Consider the following 24,475-nt stretch of genomic DNA (forward strand, 5'->3'; position numbering starts at 1 on the left):
CAGGTACCGACACATTTGAGGAGCAGGAGAATCGACGTTTCGGGCAAGAGCCTTTCATCAGGAATCAGCACACCACTCTCGAATCTGATCTCCAGCATCTTGCAATCCTCACTTTCTCCTACCTACACACATCTCCCAATTCCTCTTCTTCCTTCGTCTGGGCCATTGTTAATTCTCCGGCTGGTTTCCTCTCTGTCTGTCAGCGGTGTCCATGGAAACCAGACGCGCGCCCTCTTCCGTTCTGATTGGTGGCGCCGCGGGCCGTTCCACGCTAATAGGTCAATCTGGGCCGTCTATCATACCTAGAAGGCGGACTCTGAGCATGTTGGATGGCAATGAGCATGCGCAGAGCGGAGCCGAAGGGGAAGCTTGGGGGCAGTTAGGCTCGAGCCGTTCGGGGTGGGCTCGTGGGCAGGAGGGTGAACGTGTGTACGGGCGGCGGCACTGGCGACGACGGTTGGATTCAAATTTGAATGTACTCTCGAGCGCCGCGGCGACGATCAAGATGCCGGTGAGTGAAGGGCGCGAGTCTGCAGACAATAACGGGGTGCTTTGGGCGGATGGAGGGGGCGGTGGCAGAAAGGCCTCTATTTAACTGCCGAGATCGAGTCTGGGTCTCGGGCTGGTTTTCAGATCTCCCATTGCGGAGTGAGGCCTCGGTCTGGAGCAAATCTGGAAAACCGAACGACCGGTCGGATACCAGCCGACCTGCATGGGGTGGGGATGCGGCAGAAATTGGGTAGCGCCCTTCCTTAAATCAGTTTCGCCAGCTTGTCTGCCTTTCCCCACCATCTCTCGCGAGCGGATTGAAAGATTGATTCCTCCCCCTCTGATCCTTCTCTTCATTTATTTAAGGGTGGGGCGGGCGATCAGTTGGAATTGTGTGAGCCACCCCCCCCAGGGATCATGATGGATTGGGTTTGAGAAGCGGGGATCTGTAGGCAGACCTGTCTGTGCTGCATATATCACAGACAGACACACAAGAGGAGAAAGGCTGTGAGCCAAGCCCAAACGGCAAACAGGAATCTGCTGTAAACAATACGTGGGGACTAAAAAGCTGATCACGCCCGTGCCCATAGGAGCGAAATGGAAAGGTGTCTGAGCTTGACCAGGGTAAAGGATTGCAATTCCAGGACTGATGTTGCACCATGTTTTGATGGATGGCCGTGTTGAAATATTGCTAGATGACCAGGTTTCCCCTCCCCTGAGTCTCGTTGCATATGCCCTCCGCTCCTTTGAGTGCAATTTCATGGGAGTGGTTCAGTCTCTTCCCCCACCCCAATTTCGTTATTATTTTGCAGCTATTCAATAATTTATGCAAGATTTGAAGGGGCAGCTAGCACGAACGATGCGGTTAAACGTTTGCTGGACGAGCTGGATCAGTTATAAAGTTAGGTTCACAAATGAAAAATTAGTACTTGCAAATGTATATAAAATTATGTGGGGCAATGGAGTGAAGTTGGTGCAGGGAAATTTACCAAGACTTAAATGTGATGTTAAGCTGGGAGTGCCAGAATCTATTGGCAACATGGAAAAACAATTGAAAAAGAAAACATAATTGGTTGGATCATCAGAATCATGGAATAAACAGTAAACTCCTTCCAGTATGGAAACAGGCCCTTCAGCCCAATAAGTCCACACCAACCATTCAAAAAGTAACCCACGCAGACCCATTCCCCAACCTACCTACATTTTACCCCTGATTAACACACCTAACACTATGGTCAATTTAACATGGCCAATTCACCTAACCTGCACATCTTTGGATTGAGAGAGGAAACCGGAGCACCCGGAGGAAATCCACACAAACAGTTGCCTGAGGTGGGACTTCAACCCTGGCACTGTGAGGCAGCAGTGCTAACTGCTGAGCCACTGTGCCGCCCAGTACTTTGCTTTTGTTCCAGCATTTAGAATCTCAATGCAGTCTTGTCCTGAATATGAAATCATCTAAAAGTCAAGTCCCTGTCACCATCACTTTCATTTAAATGCTGTCTTAACTGTTTAAAAAAAATCTTGTTTGTTTTCAAATTTCTCCACCATTGGTATCTGCACTTTCTGTGTTCAGTATTGGATGCATATTTTGGAAATGGTGGAAAAGAGCAATAAAGCCTGTTATCCTACTTTTCATGATACAGTGTTATTTACAATATTTTTACTTGGTGTGCTTGAATATGGCTTTTTAATTTGCAGGTTAAAGCAAGGATCAAACATTCTTATAGTTCTCTTATGCTTGTTAATTATTGCTGATTGTACTTTTATCGGAGCTTGTGCATGTTTGTAACAGTGTCAAGAAATTCCACTGTATTTAAATTTATGATATCAAGTTTAGTTTGGATTTCAGGAGTATCTGTTTTCACCAATTTCAACATTCTGTTTTTCTTTGTAAGTCGTGAAAATCTCAGGTAAAAAGCCACTATTGGCACAGCATCTCTATTCTTCAGTCTTTTGGTGATGTTTAACACAGACCAACTTGCCCTTAATAATATTAAGCAAAGAGCTACATATGCATGAGATCTGAAACAAAAATAGAAATTGCTTGCAAAACTCAGCAAGTCTCGCAACACCTGGGGAAGAAAATACAGTTAACATTTTGAATCTGGTGACTCTTTACTAGAACTGTTAGCAGCTAGGAAAACATCATATTTATGCTGAAGATGAGGTTTGGGGGGGGGAGAGTATATAGGTTGAAATATTGCCCAGAGAGAGAGAAACATGAAAGGGATAGATTTGCAAGGAGAATATGGATGGTAGGCCAGGACAGAAGAAAATCTAAATAAATAATATTAAGAGCTGAGAATAGGAGAGAATGGGTGAGCTGTACTGAAAACAACCCATGTCTTAACAGGACTGTGTGTGTGTGTAAAATATATCAATCATGGAAGGATGGAATCAGGTTCTAAAGTTATTCCAGTTGATGTTGAACCCTAGAGGTTGCAGGGTTCCCAAATAGACAATGAAATGTTGTTCTTCAAGCTGGTACTGTGGCTCATTGGAATGCTGCAGCAGACCTGTAACAGACATGTTGGCATGGGAGCATGGCAGTGTGCTGAAGTGGCAGGCAACTAGAAGCTCAGGGTCATCCTTGCAGACAGAACGTAAGTGTTTTGCAAAGTGGTCACCCAGTCTGTGTACTGAGGAGACCACACTGTGAACAGTGAATACAGTAAACTAGATTGAAGTGCAGGTAAATTACTCCTGGCATTGTCTGGGGCCTTGAATGGTGAAGAGTCATCATATGGGATAGTGTCCTGGGAGTGTGAGGAGGAATTTGCAATGGTGGAGGAGTGAATCAAAATGTGCTGGATGGAATTGTCTCTGCAGAATGCTGTCAAGGGAGGGCAGGGAGATATGTGTCTTGTAGTGGCATCCTGATGGCTTACAATTCTTTGGATGTGGAGGCTGGTGCAGTGATAAGTGAGGACCAGGGAGACTATTGTTATTGTGGGAGTGAAGTGAACGTGTGACATCAGAAGTGTGGGAGATGAATCGAACAGGGGCCCTGTTGACTAAGGTAGAGGGAATCCTCAGTTGAGGAGAAAGGTGGATATTTCTGATGCCCTCCTACAGAATGTGGCACTGTCAGAACAAGTGTGACAGAGATGATGAAACAGGGAGCATGGGATGGAGGCCTTACAAGAAGCAGGGTGTGAGAATGTGTAGTCTAGGTAACTACAGGAGTTAATTTGTTTGAAATGGATATCGGTGTCCAGCCTATTCTCAGAGATGGAAACGGATGTTAAGGAAGGGAGGAATTGAAGATGGACCAGGTAAAGTGGAGGGCAGGGTGGAAAATGGAAGCAGAAGTGAAATTCAGAATTTCAAGGAAGCAGCATTGATGATGTCATCAATGAACTGGAGGAAGAGTTGTTGTGGGGAGGGACCTGAGTAGGATTGGAACAAGGAAGCTGCACATATCTCAAAAAGAAGACAGGTCTAACTATGGCCCATGCAGGTGCTTGTGGCCACCTTTGACTTGAAGAAAGTGAAAGACATTAGAGGAGAAGCTATTCAAAGTGAGGGCGAACTTGGTCAGGTGAAGAAGGGTTTTTGGAGATGGTTCGGACTTTCTTTCCAGGAAGAAATAGATGGCCCTTTGACAATGCTGATTGAGGGTAGATGTGTAAAGGGATTATGTGTACATGGTGAAGAGGATGCAACTGCTGCCTGTGAACTGAAAATTCTGAAACCATTAAAAACCACAGGTGTAAGTGGGAGAGACTGGATAAGGGAAGAGAAAGCAGAGTTGAGGTACGAACAAGTAAGTTCAGTGGGGTAGGAACAGTCCTGTTTGTGGACTTTGGGGAGAAGATAGAAGCAGACTGTACGGGGTTGGGGGACTGTTTGGTGACAGTTATGGACATATGTTTAACAGTAGGGTCATGGTCCAAGGGGAAATAGAAGGAGTATGCAGAGATTAGTATGCCAGAGAACCACAGCATCAACCTTGTCGGCTGGTTTAATGACAAAGTCAGGGAGACTTCTCCTCAACTTTGTGGGTACAATTTTTTGTTTGGTTAACTCCTACCTCTCTGCAGACCCACAAATGAAGCTAGAACCATTTAATAACAATCCATAGGATAATCATTTAATAACAAACTGAAACTAAGTATTTAGCTGTCACTAAAGTCTTTTGTGCCCATGCCTCACCTTCCACGGCATGCAATCTTGACATTCTGTTTAACCCGAGATGAGGATTGCAGATCCACTTAACTTTACAATGGCATTGCTCCATGCATTTCTCCTCTCTTAAATGACTGAGATCCTTAAACTCTTTTTAACTGTAGATTTGATTTCTTTAATGACCTACATGCTAACCTATGGAATCACTCTTACTACACTCCCACTCCCTTCTTATCCAAAACTTGGTTGTATGCATCTTTTATGGAGCAGCTCCAATTTCCTCATGACTATTTTCCTCATTTGTTTTTGTTCACTGGCTGACTGCTGACAAGTTGAATTCAAATCCTCATTCTGAAATGCGAATTCTATTTGCATCTTTGTGCCGCTTTCTTTTGTGACCTCTTCCTGTTGCAGTCTTTTGTCCATTGGCTCTGCTTTTGCCTTGAGTCTAAATTGCAGCAAGACCATACTGTCTGTGGCTTCTTTGTTGTATCTTTCAATTTTTTTTGTTTAAAAGTCTTAGCAAAATTATCTCTTCTAACCCTTTAACCTTATTCAACCATTAATAAGGCTCAACCTTATTTTGCATTTTTCATACAATAAGGATTCTTTATAAGTTAAAGTTGTTGGAAGTAGTGAACCTATTAAAACTTGCTGTAAAACATCAAATATTCCAACATAATTGTTCATGCATTTACTTTAGCACGTGCCTGCATGATTACTCTAGGAAATAAAAAAAATCTGAATACTAATAGTGTATTCTGTATAATATTACACAATTCATCTAAATTTTAAATGATTTTAATAAGTACTTAATGGTTCAGCACTAGTATGCTTATAGGAAAACAGGAATTTTTGGACACCGAGAATATATAAGATAAAGTTACTTAACTCATTAACTAGATCTGCAAAATGGCTTAGAAACATAGAATATCAGAGCAAGAGTAAGCTATTCAACCCTTTAAGCCAGTTATGCTGTCTGTATGATCTTGCTTGATCATCTGACTCAATTCCCATTCCTGTTTTCTCCCCTTATCCTTTGATCCCTTTAAGTCTAACAACTGTAGCTTTATCTTTCTTGAAATTCTTCAATGGTTTGGCCTCAACAGTTTCTTTGGGCAGAGAATTTCTCAAGTCACCACTCTGGGTGAAGAAGTTCATCTTTTTAGAATCCCTACAGTGTAGAAAGAGGCCATTCAGCCCATTGAGTCTGCACTGACCCTCTGAAGAGCATCTCAGCCAGACCCCTACCTATCCCCTTAACTCCACATTTACCATGGCAAACCCATCTAGCCTATAATTGCTGGACACATACCTAATTGATACACATTTTGGTCTTTTTTTTTCCCTAAAAAGCTGTTTATCCTGGGAGTGTAACCCCTGGTTCTGGACTCCCTCGTCATCAAGAGCATCCTTCTTGCACCTATCTGTCTAATCCTGTTAGACTTTTATAGGTTTCTGAGATCTTTCCCTCGGTCTTCTTACTTGTGTGAATATAGTCCTAACTGATCCCATCTCTCCCCCAACATTAGTCCTACTACCCCATGAATCAGAACTGAAGAAGGGCTCATGCCCGAAACATCAGTTCTCCTGCTCCTTGGATGCTGCCTGACTTGCTGCGTATTTCCAGCAACACATTTTTCAGCTCTGATCTCCAGCATCTGCAGTCCTCACTTTCTCCTACCCCATGAATCAGTCTGGTAAACCGTCTTCGCATGCCGCCACTAGCCTGAACGTCCTTCCTCATAAGGAGACCAAGAACTGCATACAGTACTTTTGGTGTGATCTGTCCAAAGGTATGACAATTGCATCAAGGCATCCCTGCTCATGTACTCAAATCCTCTTGCTATGAAGGCCAAGATACAGTTTGCCTTCCTCATTGTCTGCTGCATCTCCATGCTTGCTTTCAGTAACTGGTGTATGAAGATGCCCAGGTCTCTTTGCACATCTCCCTTTCCCAAATTACTTCCACTCCGTTAATAATCTGCCTGCTGTGCTTGCCTGCAGAGTGGATAACTTCACATTTATCCACATTATGCTGCATCTGCTGTGTATTTGTCCACTTAATTAGTTTGTCCAACCACGCTGCAGCTTCTCTGCATCCTACTTGCAGTATACCATCCCATAGCTTTGTACTATCTTTAAACTGGAGATATGTTGTGTAGTTTCTTCATCTCACTTGGTTCCTGACACCTTTGTGTTGCCTGGTCAAAAGCTGGATATGTTGGATAATAAATAGGTTTATATTTTTTTTCTGTATTCCCCACTTTTTTTTAATGATACTGAGTTGTAAATGGCAGTAACTGGCCTGTACCTTAAAATGGTTGCAATTCCTATCAAATTCCATTTCTCCAGAGAAATGCTGCCGAACCACTATCATAATAAATTCATTTTTCTGAGTGCTTGTCACTTTAGTTTTATGAAATACTTGATTGCATTTTCAACTTAATCTCTTTGAATGATTTAAGTACTTTTCCTGTATCAGGCCTGTTAGTCTGCAACAAATGTAAAGAATTGTTGTCTACTACTTAGCCTGTTCTATTTAATATGGATTAAAAATGTATTATCTTATTTTCTGACCCCACTGCCAATACATTTCTCTACAAATGAGTCACTACTCAGCTTTTGTCTCTTTGTATTACTATCTCTCTACATTGGCTTGCTTTGAAATTTGGTTAATGCATGCAACCATGGAATAGCTGCTAGTTCAAAGTAGGTTTTAATAATTCATCATGCAAACATGTTTACTTCAATTTCTCTATTATCTGCAAATATCTAATCATTAAAACAAGTTGCTTCTGTTTTAATCATTATCGCAGTACTAAAGTAGTATTTTATAGTTTCTTATTTTAAATATTTTTAAAAGCTGTATCATATTCCTCCTTAGCCTTTTTATGTTTCGTAGTAAGTAAACTTAGCTCTCTCAGCTGGTTCCCAAATTGCTTGGATGTGAGCCTAGGCATCTATATTTTGCTTTTCTCTGTACCCTTGGTAAAGTATCAAGAACCTCCACCGCAAATGAAAATCAAACTTCATTACTGATTTTTGTAAGAATACTGCTTTAAGTATAACACAAATTAGGATTGAAGTGAGCAATTACTTAGATCTAAATAAAAATGGAATTTTACTATTCTATGTTTATATTAGAGCATCTCTTATTCAGATTACCAATGGCGTGATTGCAATCATAGATTCATTAACAGGGCATTCACGCTACAGGATTGGTGCCTATGTAAAGTGATTTTCACTTACCACAGGATATGCACTGTTGCTATAAATGCGGTTCCAACTTATTCCAGGAAAAGTTGTGTGTGGATGCAGGAGGTGATAATTCTAGCTAACAAACTGTTTCAAAGTTGTATGGTCAATCTAGATTTTTGAAAAAGGAATTCTGGTAATTTAAGCAATTACAGTGGCAATTTTCCTGTGCCTTCCTATATGTTTAATTTTTTTAACCATATTTAGATATGTTAATAGTTCTCCTAAACATGGCTAATGTCTAATAGGCCTAGAATACTCAAGTAAGTTTAGGTTATGCATTCCAGTCTCTAGAGTTAGCCCACAAAGCTAACTCAGCAAAAGTACTACTTTTTTACTTTAATCTGACACTTTTTTATAGTTGGCATAATTAAGCATGGTCTGAAATTTATTTTCTGTAATCATTCATTTACACTGTAGCATCTACATAAGCTCTTGTTAAAGTATTGACTGATCACAGTTTATACTTTCCTATCATTGTTATCTGAAGGTGTGGCTATCTTTAATTTTGAGTAATTTGTTAAGCTGCTTCAAAATGTGATCCTTGTGGTGTGGCATTTATTGCTATTTTAAAATAAAACTTATTCATAAACTTTTGTGAACATCCAGCCAAGGTTTTCTAACCACATACCTAATATGTTAAACATTAACTATCCACGATTAAAACTAGTTCTTTCCCTTTTGTGTTGACAGAGTATGTTGGCATTCAAAGTTGTGAGCCTTGATAGCCTAGCTAAGAAACCTATTTCCTGATTTGGTGCAAAACCAGATAGACCAAGAAACCTCAGGTTCAACGCTTGGTTTGTCATAGAGTCACAGAGTCATACAGCATGGAGACAGACCCTTTGGTCCAACTCGCCCAATGCTGACCAAGTTTCCCAAACTAAACTAGTCCCACTTGGTTGTATATAGCACATATCCCTCTAAACCTTTCATACTCGAGCATCTATTCAAATGTCTTTTCAATGTTGTACCTGTACCTGCATCCACCACTTCCTCTCGCAGTTCATTTCACATACAAATCACTCTCCGTAAAAATGTTGTCCCTCATGTCCTTTTTAAGTCTTTGTCCTCTCAACTTAAAAATATGCTTCCTAGTTTTGAATTCTGCCAGCCTTGGGAAAAGACCGTTGTTGTTCACCTTATCTACGTTCCTCATGATTTTATAAACCTCTATAAGGTCAACCCTCAACTTTCTGTGCTCCGGTGGAAAAAGTCCCATCCTCTCTTTGTAACTTAAACACTTCAGGTCCAAGGATATCCTGATAAATCTTTTCTGAACCTTCTTCAATGTAATAATATTCTTACTATCGCAGGGCGACCAGAACTGTAGACAGTACTCCAAAAATGGCCTCACCAACATCCCACACAGCCTCAACATGACAAACCCAACTCCTGTACTCAGTGGTCTGAGCAATGAAGGCAAACATGCATACGTGGGTGGCACGGTGGCTCAGTGGTTGGCACTGCTGCCTCACAGCACCAGGGATCTGGGTTTGATTCCAGCCTTGGGCAACTGTCTGTGTGGAGTTCGCACATTCTTCCCGCGTCTGCATGGGTTTCCTCTGGGTGCTCTAGTTTCTCTCCACAATCCAAAGATGTGTAGGTTAGGTGCATTAGTAAGGGGTAAATGTAGGATAATAGAGTAGGAGAATGGATCTGGGTAGGTTACTCTTCGGAGGGTCGGTGTGGACTTGTTGGGCCAAAGGGCCTGTTTCCACATTGTCATCAACCAGTAATTAGTGCGCATCTGTGAAAGTTGACCAATTTGGACTTTTGTTAAATAGCTGACTGACTGCTGTCCTGAGTCACTTTTATAAAAATAAATACTGAACTGCTTTTGGGATATGTGAAATTGTTAATTTTGTCTGTACCTTCAGTAGAGTAGGGGAAATAAATTATAATAGGAGAGGGCAGCACAGTGATTAGCACTGCTGCCTCACAGCACCAGGGACCAGCGTTCCATCCCAGCCTTGAATGACTGTCTGTATAGAGTTTGCATATTTTCCCCATGTCTGTTTGGGTTTCTGCTGAGTACTTTGGTTTCCTCCCGCAATCCAAAGACATGCAAGTTAAGTGTATTGGCCATGCTAAATTATCCTGTGGTGTCCAGGGATGTGCATGCTAGGTGGATTACCCACGGTAAATGCGAGGTGATGGCAATAGGATGGGTTTGAGTGGGATGCTCTTTGGAAGGCTGAATAATCTGTTTCAGCACTGTTGGGATTATTAGATTAGATTAGATTACTTACCGTGTGGAAACAGGCCCTTCGACCCAACAAGTCCACACTGACTCGCCAAAGCGCAACCCACCCAGACCCATTCCTCTACATTTAGCCCTTCACCTAACACTATGGGCAATTTAGCATGGCCAGTTCACCTAACCTGCACATTTTTGGACTGTGGGAGGAAACCCACGCAGACACGGGAGAATGTGCAAACTCCACACAGTCAGTCGCCTGAGGCGGGAATTGAATCCGGTCTTTGGCGCTGTGAGGCAGCAGTGCTAACCAGTGTGCCACTGATTCTAAGTGTGGAAGTAGTAAAAACTTGACATATTGCTGCTTGATGTGATACTTGACCAAGGTAAAAGGTGGAGAAAGTGAGGTCTGCAGATACTGGAGATCAGAGCTGAAAATGTATTGCTGGAAAAGCGCAGCAGGTCAGGCTGCATCCAAGGAACAGGAGATTCGATGTTTCAGGCATAAGCCTGAAGAAAGGTAAAAGGTGACCTGGCTTACAGCTGCGGTGGAAAATTACTGATGGGGATAAAGACTGAGGTTATATAGTTATAGGTTGTTGAAATGTAGAGGTTGTATATTAATCTCGTTAGTCTCTCTGTTCTTGAGCAACATCGGGAACAAAGGGGGTAGCTGCTCTGTGCTTTTCTATAGGTTTATTGTATTCAAGATTACTTGAGTGCTGCACGTAATCTAAGTAAACAGCAAAGTTGTTTGAATCATTTTATAAAATGAAGGCTGTTTGTTCAGCTGGAGAGAGTGCTGTGGGACAGTGGAGACAGTGGCAGCCTCTGTGTATTCACAAAAAATAAAGCTCTTTGAAACCACTCGAAGTCTCAGACTAACTAATTTCCTCGACACTAGGTGTATGAGCAGTAGAGTACTTGAGCACCTGAAGAACAAAAAAAAAGAACGTATTATGTGAACTGAGTGAAGAAAGTACCAATGTTTCTCAGTTAAATTTGCGAATGTGATAGTTTAATAACTAATGTTGGATTTTAACTATTTGAAAAAAAAGTAGGTCTGAACTAATTTGTAAAGTTCCACTTGACCTCAACAGTCTTTCTCATTTATGATCCGAGTTTCATTCCGACTTCACCTCTGAATCTTTTAAGATTCCACTTAATTGTTGCAATATGTTTGCAACTTTGAATTCTAATGTCTTATCTGTACCAGGCACAGATCTGATCATGAGAATACTGTCAATATTTCAATGTAAACCTAAATCCCAACAGTCTCCACTGAGAGCTATCTTTGAACTCCTCCTATATCCAGGCAGTAGTAAGACTTGTGCCAGGTCCCTTTGGGTATAAGGTCTCATTTCTATTTACCAGTTTAGTGTGCTGCAGATGTTTGGCAGGTGATGAATGTGCAAATTTCTGAAGATAATTACCGTATATATTCAAGCATGAGTTGCTCTCATGTAAAAGTTGACCACTTATTTTTGGCCAAATAACCTGGACTTTTCCATATATCTTGTGTAAAAATCAACCCTTGTTCTTCACAGATAACAGATAACAGTCAGTGAGCTGGTTGTCATGTCCCACTCCAGCTTTCCAGTCTGCCGGTTATTCTGATCCACTTCTGATCTTCCAGTCTACTGGCTGTTGTATTCTGCTGTGGGTTTTCAGAATTACCATAATTCCTTTTTTCTCTCTTTATTCGTTTAGAGATCAATTGGGCTTCAGCTAATGATATGGTATGGATTTTTACTGGTATGAATTTCAGCCCCTCAAATGTAATAGTCCATGTAATAGTCAATACCATAAATTTAACCTTAAAAAGTAGTCAAAAAAATGCAACTATTGCTTGAGTATATATGGTATATTTGTGTTTATAGCTTGATCTGTTCAGATGTCAGTGTAAGAAAAGTGTAAGCATATTATATATTTTGGAGTTAAGTATGCAGCAATGGCTTTAATGTATTCAAAAACAAGTGAAATTAGACCTTCTATTCATTTGTCTTAAATTGTCTTCAATTGCCTCGAATGTGACAATATATTTTATTTACATGTAAAGATTTGACTCCAGACTGGAGGAGCACAACACCATGCAGAACTGAATTTAGCAAGTTTTGAGAAGATTTGTAGCTCAGGTTGAGGTTTTGGATGTAGGTTTGCTCGCTGAACTGGAAGGTTCATTTTCAGATGTTTCATCACCATACTAGGTAACATCTTCAGTGAGCCTCTGGACGAAGCACTGCTGGTGTTTCCTGCTTTCTATTTAATTGTTTTGGGTTTCCTTGAGTTGGTGATGTAATTACCTGTGGTGATGTTGTTGGGATCCACAAATGAAGCTGCATCAGAACATTATTTCAACGAGCCACCACACACTGCAGCACAGAGGGACTATGCAGGGCAGAGGAAAATCACTGTACAGTATATTCAAAAAGAATGGATACCCAATGAACACAGTCCGCTGATTTTCTCAGCAACAAATCCAAACAAGCAGACGAAACGCGTCCAGAAACCCGAGCCACTCTCCCCTACATCAAAGACATCTTGAAAATGACTGCCAGATTACTTAGACCCCTTGGCATCATGGTAGCCCACAAACCCACCAACACATTAAAACAACAGCTAATGAATTTGAAAAATCCTATACAGATAATAAGCAATACTAATGTCATTTACAAAATACCATGCAAGAACTGTAACAAGCACTACTTTGGACAAACAGGCAGAAAACTAGCCACTAGGATACATGAACATCGACTAGCTTCCAAAATGGCATGACCTTTCTCACTAGTATCCTTTACAAATAAAGAAGGATATCACTTCGACTGGGACATCACAGCCATTCTAGGACAAGCCAAACAGAGACATGCACAAGAATTCCAAGAAGCATGGCATTCCAACTGGAACTCTACCACCAAACACATTGAATGAATTGGAACCCATTTACACACACGCACACACACGTGAAAAAAAACAACAAGAAATGATGTCACCACAATAAATGACATCATCAACCCAAGGAAACCTAAACATGTAAATAGAAAGCAGGAAATACCAGCAGTGCTTTGTCTGGAGGCTCATTGAAATTGTAACCTAATATGGTGACAAAACATCTGAAAATGAACCTTCCAGCTCAGCGAGCAAACCTACATCCAGAACTGATTTTAATCAGGAATCTAGAGTTGGCTTTCATATTGTTCTTTTCACTCATGGGTACTGACTCTCTGCTGATAAATGTAGAGTCTGTTGAGGAAAGAATATAATTCAGTTGATAATCAAACATGAATAAAAGGCTGATAATGTTAAGTGGTCACTTGAGGTGGACTGCAAGTGTTTATGCACTGTAGCTGTATGAAGTATTGCTTTCAGAACATGAGAGAACATTTAAGGTCGGTGGAGTTGTGGTCAGCGAAGAAGGATGTGGCAGGTTACAGCGGGATATAGATAAGCTGCAGAGCTGGGCAGAAAGATGGCAAATGGAGTTCAATGTAGCTAAGTGTGAAGTCATTCACTTTGGTAGGAGTAACAAGATGATGGATTACTGGGCTAATGGTAGGCTACTTGGTAGTGTGGATGAGCAGAGGGATCTTGGTGTCCATGTACACAGATCTCTGAAAGTTGCCACCCAGGTAAATCGTGCTGTGAAGAAGGCATATGGCGTACTGAGCTTTATTGATAGAGGAATTGAGTTCCGGAGTCCTGAGGTCATGTTGCAGTTGTATAAGACTCTGGTGCGGACGCATCTGGAGTATTGTGTGCAGTTTTGGTCGCCATACTATAGGAAGGATGTGAAGGCACTGGAACAGGTGCAGAGGAGGTTTACCAGGATGTTGCCTGGCATGGTAGGAAAATCGTATGAGGAAAGGCTGAGGCACTTGGGGCTGTTCTCATTGGAGAAAAGAAGGTTTAGGGGAGATTTGATCGAAGTGTACAAGATGATTAGGGGTTTAGATAGGGTTGACAGTGAGAACCTTTTTCCGTGTATGGAGTCAGCTGTTAATAGGGGACACAGCTTTAAATTAGGGGGAGGTTGGTATAGGACAGATGTTAGGGGTAGATTCTTTACTCAGCAGGTTGTGAGTTCATGGAATGCCCTGCCAGTAGCAGTGGTGGACTCCCCCTCTTTATGGTCTTTTAAGCGGGCTTTGGATAAGCATATGGAGGTTATTGGGCTAGTGTAGATTAGGTAGGCTTCGGTCGGCGCAACATCGAGGGCCGAAGGGCCTGTACTGCGCTGTATTTTTCTATGTTCTATGTGAGGAAAGAAAAGATTTTGTTCTCTTCAGCAAAAAGAAAATATGATTGTTGGGACATTTTCCTACTTCACTGGTGAATGACAAGTCCTGTTATCATGTTTAATGCAGAGTAATAAATTGGAGAAGATTGACCGCGTTGAGGCTAGCGATAACGTGAAGGTTGTGGTACGCTGCAGGCCGATGAATGAGAAGGAAAGAAATATGGGACACAAACAAGTCGTGAATGTGGATGAGATGCGAGGAACAATCACAGTCTACAAGACAGATGCTGCTAATGAGCCTCCAAAAACATTCACTTTTGATACAGTTTTTGGTCCAGAGAGCAAACAAGTTGATGTGTACAATCTCACTGCAAGACCAATTGTTGATTCAGTTTTAGAAGGATACAATGGTGAGTTTTAGATTTATAATGACTTTTGTTATTTAAAATTAAAAAATAAATACATACATATGCTTTTAAAATATATTTCATTGTTTTAAGAGGTAGGATTTCAAAGCAGCGAGGTCAGTCAGAGTCCTGCAGTTAGTTGTGAGAATCTGTTAAGCATTCTGGGAAAATTATTTTACAGGTTAATCTGTTTCATGTAAAATATTTATTTTCCTCAGCAATTTGTTATTCATAGAATATCATGTGAATAGCAGTTAGCTTTGTAGAATTCTTTTATACAGTTTCTTCATTGGCAATCCTGCTATCTAGAAACAAGTGTATTACAAATACGCACAGGTGTGTCCTTCTGCTCATATTTTCCAGTAGTTGGGCTAAGGGCTCTTGTGGTGCAATGGTAGTGTCCTTATCTTTGAGCCAGATCAGTGTCAAAGCTCTCAATGTGCGATTTGAGACCCTCGCATTGCTATTGACTGTTCACTGCCATTTGAAGTGACTGAACAATCTAGTCTGTACATAAGCATTAAGGAATGGGTAAAATGTCCTGGCCTGGCCCTGATCTAAGTCCCACAAAAAAATGCATTTCTTTCAAAAACAAATCTCTGTATATTTTCCTACCTTCCACTGAAATTAACCAGTATTGTGCATCTCAACTGCTTCGCATGATACTGAGCTCAGTATTCTTAACACTCAAAAAAAAGTTTCTCACTAATTCCTTATTGGGTTTTTTAATGAATATCTTTTCTATGGCCTCTTGTTATTTGACCTCCCAATTGAAGAAACTTCCCCTCTATCAGTATCCTTATTCAATCAAATCCCCTCATAATTTTAAATGCCTCCATCAGGTCACTTTAGTCCTTTCTCTTTATAGCAAAAGGAGCCTCCGTTGTTTTAATGATTGATTACATACTGCTGAAACAATACAGAAAACTCCTGAAGGTGCGTTCTGAGTATTCGCCCCTTCCGTTCATTGCCAATCATAGCCTTTCTCGCTTGTAAATGTTTCAGTTTTGCTATTCAGCCTCATTCTATTATAGTTGAAATATATGCCACAAAATACCATTTTTATTTCACTTCTTTAGGCACCGTGTTTGCTTATGGACAAACAGGCACTGGCAAAACATTTACTATGGAAGGAGTACGTGCTGTACCTGAACTTAGGGGCATTATTCCCAATTCGTTTGCTCATATATTTGGACACATTGCAAAGTCTGAGGGTGACACCAGGTAAAGTTCCAGTGTTGTCTTTTAGGGGTGCAGAAGCATTGTGGACCATAACACTCTGGAATCATTCAGTCAGAAATTGGGTGGAATGAACGAGTTAGACTTTTAGAACTAAGATGAGAATTTCTTCAGCCAGTGGGTAGTTAATCTGTGAAGCTCAGTATCACAGAGGGCTGTGAAGACCAAGTCATTGAGATTTAAGACAGAGATAGGTAGGTTGTTGACTGATAAGGGGATCAAGATTAAGGGAGAAGGCAGGAGAATGGGGTTGAGAAACCTATCAGTCTTATTGAAATTCGGAACAGACTTACTGGGCCAAATTACGTAACTCTGCTTCTGTGTCTTGCGGTCTTATTATGAATACCAGGATGTTGATTCCAAGCTAAAATTGCATAATGTTCTTTTATAACATACACTAACAATTTAAAAAACAGTCTTCTCTTCTGAAGACAGAAGCTCCTTTTTACTTACTGAGAAACTAAGGGGAATGGTTTTAACAGAGGCGTAAAGGAGATGAGGTAAATTAGTTAATAGTGATTATGTGGCTTAAATTTTCATTTTAAGAATTTGCAGATTATGGGAGAACAAAAAGGCTTAAGTAGTCATGAAGTTTCATACTTCTCAATTTCCAAGGCAAAAATGAGTGTTACTGTAGAGGATAAAAAAAAGAACATTGGGGGTTAGAACAGAAGTAAAGTTCAGAGAAGTACTTAATGGAAAATAGAGATACAAGTTTCAGTGGAGGAGATGGGCGGCACGGTGGCACAGTGGTTAGCACTGCTGCCTCAGCGCCAGAGACCCAGGTTCAATTCCCGCTTCAGGCGACTGTGTGGAGTTTGCACATTCTCCCCGTGTCCGGGTGCTGCGGTTTCCTCCCACAGTCCAAAAATGTGCAGGTTAGGTGAATTGGCCATGCTAAATTGCCCATAGTGTTATGCGAAGAGGTAAATGTAGGGGAATGGGTGGGTTGTGCTTCGGCGGGTCGGTGTGGGCTTGTTAGGCAGAAGGGCCTGTTTCCACATGGTAAGTAATCTAATCTAGAGATGAGAGTATCTGTTAATGATCAAGTTTTCACAACTCTTACTTGAACGCTATAAAATTGGCAGAATAGTATTGAAATATTTGATATATTTGAGATTTATAGAATCTCTATTTAGTGGCAACAATTGCTTGATACAAGAAAGTGGAAATTAAGCTCCTTGGAACCATCATTATCAGTGGAAAAAGTATAGTTCTATTTGAGGCTATAAATCATAGAAGTGCAGAAGGAGGTTACTCATCTTGGTTCTATGCTGGCTGTTATCAAACTTGAGTTCGTTACCCAACTCTATCATACCTCTGTAGTGTTCTCTGTCTCAAATGTTTGCTTTTCCGTTTAACAATTACAATGATTTCTACTTCAGTCACAGCCTTTGAAGAATTCTATCCTTTAACAACCATCCATAGTGAAATTCCTCTTAGCTTTTCTTCTCACTCTACGACAATTTTAAATTGCTGCCCTCTTCTCACTGACTAATATCAGTGCTTTTCATAGAACAAACTTGAGGAAAGGAAACATTGCACTTTTTCAAATTAGTCATTGAATTATCAATTTCTTGTGTAGTGGGAGGTAATGTTTTTACTGCATGATTAGTTTGACAAATGAAAAGTGAGGATTGAGAAAGTAAATTACTTAAAAATGCTTAATATAAAGGCTGATTAATTAGGAGATTGGAGGATAAATTCAGTGTGCCGTGTTCCCAGTGGTTAGTCGTAGTTGAAATTTACAAAAGAATTATGTATAATTATTACATAATTACATGACCTTGTCTCCAAACCATTCTGCCTTTGTTAATGTAGCTCCCTGCTGGGACTTTCAAGTTATTGAATTTAACTTCAAGTTATAGTTTTTTTAATTTTACCCGCACAAACCCTTCAACTTTTTAAGGTTCCTTGTTCGAGTGTCTTACCTGGAGATTTATAATGAAGAGGTTCGTGACCTTCTTGGAAAGGATCAAAGTCAGAGACTAGAGGTGAGAAATTCAGTTCATATTAGAAGAAAAATCTGTCAAATTTATAGGTTTATTTATTTCCCACACTATGGCAGCTAAATTAGGCTCGAGGGATGCGATGTTAACACTCTCCGAATATAAAGCGTGGTCTGAATACTTATTATTTGCTAATATTGGCGGATTCCACTCAGGAACCTTCGATAGTGACATTCCACTAACTTAACCTATATTTTAGCTAACTCCTTTCTTACATATAGAGTTCAGTTATGAGAGTGTGTTTTTTTTTCAACTTCTTTATGAGCTAATAATCTGCAAATTGATTTTTACCTACTCAGCCAATTTACTGCCTGGACAATAAAGCTGGAAGTGATTCCTATTATGTTCAGTTCTGGTATTGTTTATGCAAGTTTTACAAATCTGTCTATTCATGCCTCTTATTTCTAATTTTTAATGTTTGATTGAGCAGGTTAAGGAACGGCCTGATGTTGGAGTGTACATTAAAGATCTTTCTGGTTATGTGGTAAACAATGCAGATGATATGGATCGTATTATGACTTTGGGGAATAAAAACCGTAAGTTTTAAAAAATAATTCATATGAAATGCTTGAAAGTCACAAAAGAAATTCTGTATGATTGACCATGTTGTGCTGTCCCTTCTTGACCTGCCTGTAACTTTGACATTGTTGTGCATACCATGCTTCTCCAACATTTTTCCTCATCCACCTGAATGTGTCTGTTGTAACTTGGTTCTATTTCTGTCTATCCAGTCAAAACCAGAAAAATCACCTGTAATGGAATCTGTTCCCACTACTTATTACCTCTTGAGTTCCCAAGGTCTCTTAAAATTTATATACTATTTTCAGGCTTTATCATTTAAAAACACAGCATATATGTGGAAACTGATGCTGAGGAAACCCAATTTCACCTAAACCATGCCCATCCACTGCCTCAAATCTGCCCTTTTGCTTGTTTGCCATCCAGTCATAGGTAGGCAAGAATTTTTCGCTGACTAAATTTTGGAGAAGACTTGTTTTTGATCACAGCATGAATGCCCCAAAAAAATTATCCAAAACCCTGCTCAGTCACAAAGTTCCATTTACCCATTTGTACTGCACTTCTTGACCAATATTAGCCCCTTGTAGTTACTTGTAGTTATTTTTTTTCAAATCTGAGTTTAGACATGCAGCTTTCTGTCTTACAGTTCCAAAACTATCTGGGGTTTCTATGCTCCTCCAATTCTGGCTTTCTTCTCATCCCTGATTTTAAATTGTTCAACAATTGGCTGCCTATGCCCTAAACTCTGGAATTCTCTACTAAAGTTATGTGCTTCCCTATTTCTTCCTTTCACAGTTCTTGCTTCTACCTCTTCAATGATCCTTTTGATAAAACCTTTGGCCATCTACCCAAATAATTTCTTGTGTAGCTTGATGTCAGGTTTTATTATGTTAAAGGTGCTCGACATATGCAACATTGTTGATTTTAAAAATGCTCTTTTTGGCCCAGGTTTATTTTGTTCATTTTCACATTTGTGAGCTGATGAAATAATTTTAATTTTTCTCTGAAAACCTGCTGGTCATACTGGCTGGTTAGTCTGTCTTCTCAGTTGAAATTGCCTGCAATATCAACTCCAGTTTTTTAAGAAAAATGAATTTCATGTTCTAAATTGTGTTATTACTTTAGTTTAGTCCATCTCTCTGAGCTGTCTCCAGGTTTGCTAAAATGATGAATATAATAGTGTTGGTTCTATTTCTTTCTCTTCAGGGTTATTATGTCAAATCTGAGTATGAGTAAACAGTCATGATTCCACAGACATTTCCAGATGGAAAATAGTGTCTCTGGTATTATGCCCAGTCATTGTTTTGTAAATCTCTGTGAAAATTTCTCATATAGAGTCTTTTTAATTATCATTATTCCAGTTACTATTTAAAAAAAATTACCAAGATGTTAAGGATAGCGTAACTACAAACAAAAGCCTAATAATAGCAATCTTAATGCTGGTTCAAAATCCTGGAATTCCCTTAACAGCAGTGCGGACTGTTAAAGAAAGTGAATCTCAGCGATTTTTTTATTTTGGTAAGGGTAAGTTGGAATGAGGAACAAGTGTAGGTCTTTCCAGTCATTTGCAGAATTATACATCAATAAAAATCAAGTTCCTTTCTAAGACTGTAATATAGTGGTGTTAATTGTTGTTGAGATGAAGTGTTGTAGCTTTGACTGTGACACGTTTGTGATTGTGCTGCTGTGAAACTGAACAATATTGCTAAACTTGTACATGTATTAGTGTTGAATTAAACAAAAAATTGCTAGTGCTTAATAGATCTCAAACAATGGGAACAATTTTAAACTGAAGCCAAGATGAAAGACAGTATTATAACAAACTGTTGTGCTGTCTACCCATAAGTGAAAGGGGAGTTAGGGTCTCACCTTTTGTAGTTTTGGTTTTGAGTAAGTTTTCTTTTTTGTATTTTTATTTTTGAATAAAAATGCTGATTGATATTGCTTTGATATTTTATTGATATTGATTCTTTACTTCCTCTAGGTTCTGTTGGTGCTACCAATATGAACGAACATAGTTCCCGCTCTCATGCTATTTTTACTATTACCATCGAGTGCAGTGAAAAAGGAATTGATGGAAACATTCATGTTCGCATGGGCAAACTGCACCTTGTTGATCTTGCAGTAAGAATTAGCAGAATATCTAAAGAACCCGTGTACACACTGCTGTCCTGTGTTTCTGGTTCATTCTTCTCATAGAGTCATAGGGATGTACAGAATGGAAACAGACCCTTCGGTCCAACTTGTCCATGCCAACCAGATATCCTAAACTAAGCTAGTCCTGTTTGCCAACACTTGGCCCATATCCCTCTAAATCTTTCCTATTCATTTACCCATCCAGATGTCTTTTAAATGCTACAATTATACTAGCCTCCACCACTTCCTCTGGCAGGTCATTCCATACGCTCACCACCCTCTGTGTGAAAAAGTTGCCCCTTAGGTCCCTTTTATATCTTTTCACCCTCACACTCACCCTATGCCCTCTAGTTCTGGACTACCCCACACAAGGGAAAAGATCTATTTATCTTATCCATGCCCCACAAGATTTTATAAATCTCTATAAGGTCACCCCTCAGCCTCTGACGCACCAGGGAAAACAGTCCCAGCCTGTTCAGCCTCTCCCTTTATCTCAAATCCACCAACCCTGGCAATGTCCTTGTACATCATTTCTGAACCCTCTCAAGTTTCACAACATCCTTCCAATAGGAAGGAGACCAGAATTGCATGCAATATTCCAAAAGTGGCCTAACCAATGCTCTGTACAGACACAACATGACCTTGCAACTCCTATACTCAATAAAGGAAAGCATATCAAACACCTTCTATCTGTGATTCTACTTCCAATGAACCTTTTGTTTTGGTTTATCTAGAATTTGTCATATCTCTGAATATCTTGGTTCTTATTGTTGAAGCCCAAACCTGGAAGGGTGATAGTTGGGGACACTCCAAACTCCAATGCACCCTGATCAAGCTTGGAAGTTTCTGTGGGCAGTCCTGGAACTAGTTGCTTTGATTAAAATTTTAAATCAGGACCAATGTTGCTTTTGTTATTTTTAATTCCAGTGCCAAGAGCCCCAAAACCATGTTTGTTGCTTCAATATCTGCATCTTGATTTTTCTTTTCAAAAATTATAAGCAGTTAATGTATTTTTCTTGCAAGGCTACCAGGAAGCTTGCTTTTTGTCTGGTACAGTTTCAGATAACCAGTTCTAGGCCTGTCTTCCTGATCTGAACACAAGACAATTTCATATTGTCTGGCTGCTACACAGAGTTTTGGCTCTTGAATAAATTGAATATTTTGATTTTGCAATGAAAATAAATCATAAAATGCTTTAGTCAGCTAGTTGTCAAGTAAGGATCCGAGGAGCAGTAAAATCGACGTTTTGGGCAAAAGCCCTTCATCAGGAATCCAGGCAGAGTCTGAAGGGTGGAGAGATAAGCTAGAGGAGGGTGGGGGTGGGGAGAAAGTAGCATAGAATACAATAGGTGAGTGGGGGCGGAGATGAAGGTGATAGGTTGGTGGCGGGGAGGGTGGAGTGGATAGGTGGAAAAGAAGATAGGCAGGTAGGACAAGTCATAGGGAGTGGGGTAGGGGATGAAGGTGATAGGTCGGGGGAGTGGAGTGGATAGATGGAAAAGATGAAAGACAGGTAGGTCAAGTCATGGGGACAGTGCTGAGCTTGAAGTTTGGAACTAGGGTGAGGTGGGGGAAGGGGTAATGAGGAAACCAACGCCACTCACCTGTATTCTGCTGACACAACCCCACAGATCCCACTGTCACCATTCCCAGCCCACAGAACCCTGAGGAGAACACCACCCCTGCTCATGACCCCACCCCCATTCCCCCCACCATCACACCCATACCAGATCCCAGCTCCCAGCCCTGCTGAGTTTTCACCATCCCTCCAGACCTCCCCCTCACTGAGGACGAACGATCAGTCCTCAGCAAAGGACTTACCTTCATCCCCCTCTGTCCACGCATCAATGAATTTAATACATGCCATGACGTCGAACACTTCTTCCGCTGCCTTCGCCTCTGAGCTTACTTACACAATCAGGATTCCCGCACACCTTCCGAGGACCCCTTCGCCCACCACCAACACACTGCATCCACCTGGACACCCCGTGCTGGCCTATTACCTGCTCTCGACCTCTTCATTTCCAACTGCCGCCAGGACATTAGCTGCCTCAACCTGTCTACCCCACCTCCCCCACTCCCACCTCTCACCCTCACAACGTGCAACCCTCCAATCCCTCTGCTTCAATCCCGACCTCACCATCAAGCCAGCAGATAAAGGGGGTGCAGTGGTAGTCTGGCGCACTGACCTCTACACCGCTGAAGCCAAACGCCAACTCGAGGACACCTCTTCCTATCGCCCCCTCGACCATGACCCCACCCCCCCATCACCAAACCATCATCTCCCAGACCATACAGAACCTCATCACCTCAGGAGATCTCCCACCTACAGCTTCCAACCTCATAGTTCGGGAACCCCGCACTGCCTGGTTCTGCCTCCTTCCCAAGATCCTCAAGCCTGACCACCCTGGCCGACCCATTGTCTCAGCATGCTCCTGCCACACTGAACTAATTTCTGCCTACCTCGACGCTGTCCTATCCCCCCTAGTCCAGGAACTCCCCACATACGTTCGGGACACCATCCACTCCCTCCACCTCCTCCAAGACTTCAGTTTCCCCGGCCCCCAACGCCTCCTCTTCACCATGGATATCCAATCCCTCTACACCTCCATCCGCCATGATCAGGGCCTCCAAGCCCTCCGTTTTTTCCTCTCCCAATGTCCCCAACAGTACCCTTCCACCGACACTCTCATTCATTTGCCTGAACTGCTCCTCACCCTTAACAATTTCTCCTTCGAATCCTCCCACTTCCTCCAGACCCAAGGGGTAGCCATGGGTACATGTATGGGCCCCAGCTATGCCTGTCTGTTTGTAAGCTACATAGAACAGTCGATCTTCCGTAATTACACCCGCACCATTCCCGACCTCTTCCTCCACTACATTGATGACTGCATTGGCGCCACCTCGTGCTCCTGCGAGGAGATTGTTCAATTCATCAACTTCACCAACACATTCCGCCCTGACCTTAAATTTACCTGGACCACCTCTGACACCTCCCTCCTCTTTCTGGACCTCTCCATCTCCATTAATGACGACTGACTTGACACTGACATTTTTTACAAACCCACCGATCCCACAGCTACCTGGATTACACCTCTTCCCACCGTACCTCTTGCAAAAATGCCATCCCGTATTTCCAATTCCTCCGCCTCCATCGTATCTGCTCCCAGGACGACCAGTTCCGACCACAGAACCCACCAGATGGCCTTCTTCTTTAAGGACCTCAATTTCCCTTCCCACGTGGTTAAAGATGCCTTCTCGTCAATGTCCCGCACCTCCGCCCTCAGACCCCACCCCTCCAACCGTAACAAGGACAGAACGCCCCTGGAGCTCAACTTCCACCCTACAAACCTTCGCATAAACCAAATCATCCGCCGACATTTCCGCCACCTCCAAACTGACCCCACCACCAGGGATATATTTCCCTCCCCACCCCTTTCTGCCTTCTGCAAAGACTGTTCTCTCTGTGACTACCTGGTCAGCTCCACGCCTCCCTACAACACACCCTCCCATCCTGGCACCATCCCCTGCCACCGCAGAAATTGCAAAACCTGCGCCCACACCTCCTCCCTCACCTCCATCCAAGGCCCTAAAGGAGCCTTCCACATCCATCAAAGGTTTACCTGCGCATCCACCAATATCATTTATTGTATCCGTTGCTCCCGATGCGGTCTCCTCCACATTGGGAAGACTGGACGCCTCCTAGCAGAGCGCTTTAGGGAACATCTCCGGGACACCTGCACCAATCGACCATACCGCCTTGTGGCCCAACATTTCAACTCCCCCTCCCACTCTGCCGAGGACGTGGAGGTCCTGGGCCTCCTTTACTGCCGCTCCCTCACCACCAGACGCC

At 41.7% G+C, this 24,475-nt stretch overlaps 1 protein-coding gene across 1 annotated transcript in view; it reads left to right on the forward strand.

The window, feature by feature from the left end:
* The first annotated feature begins 363 nt into the window (after positions 1 to 363).
* Positions 364 to 24,475, forward strand: part of kif3a (kinesin family member 3A) — a 61,300-nt gene continuing 37,188 nt past the window's right edge. Inside the window, exons 1-6 of the mRNA XM_060837362.1 lie at positions 364 to 511; positions 14,440 to 14,722; positions 15,799 to 15,943; positions 17,868 to 17,952; positions 18,398 to 18,503; positions 20,471 to 20,610. Coding sequence (XP_060693345.1) covers positions 506 to 511; positions 14,440 to 14,722; positions 15,799 to 15,943; positions 17,868 to 17,952; positions 18,398 to 18,503; positions 20,471 to 20,610 — 765 coding nt within the window. The 5' untranslated portion in view covers positions 364 to 505. The remainder of the gene's footprint in view (positions 512 to 14,439; positions 14,723 to 15,798; positions 15,944 to 17,867; positions 17,953 to 18,397; positions 18,504 to 20,470; positions 20,611 to 24,475) is intronic.

This window comes from Hemiscyllium ocellatum, chromosome 16 (assembly GCF_020745735.1).
Source record: "Hemiscyllium ocellatum isolate sHemOce1 chromosome 16, sHemOce1.pat.X.cur, whole genome shotgun sequence".
Taxonomy (NCBI): domain Eukaryota; kingdom Metazoa; phylum Chordata; class Chondrichthyes; order Orectolobiformes; family Hemiscylliidae; genus Hemiscyllium; species Hemiscyllium ocellatum.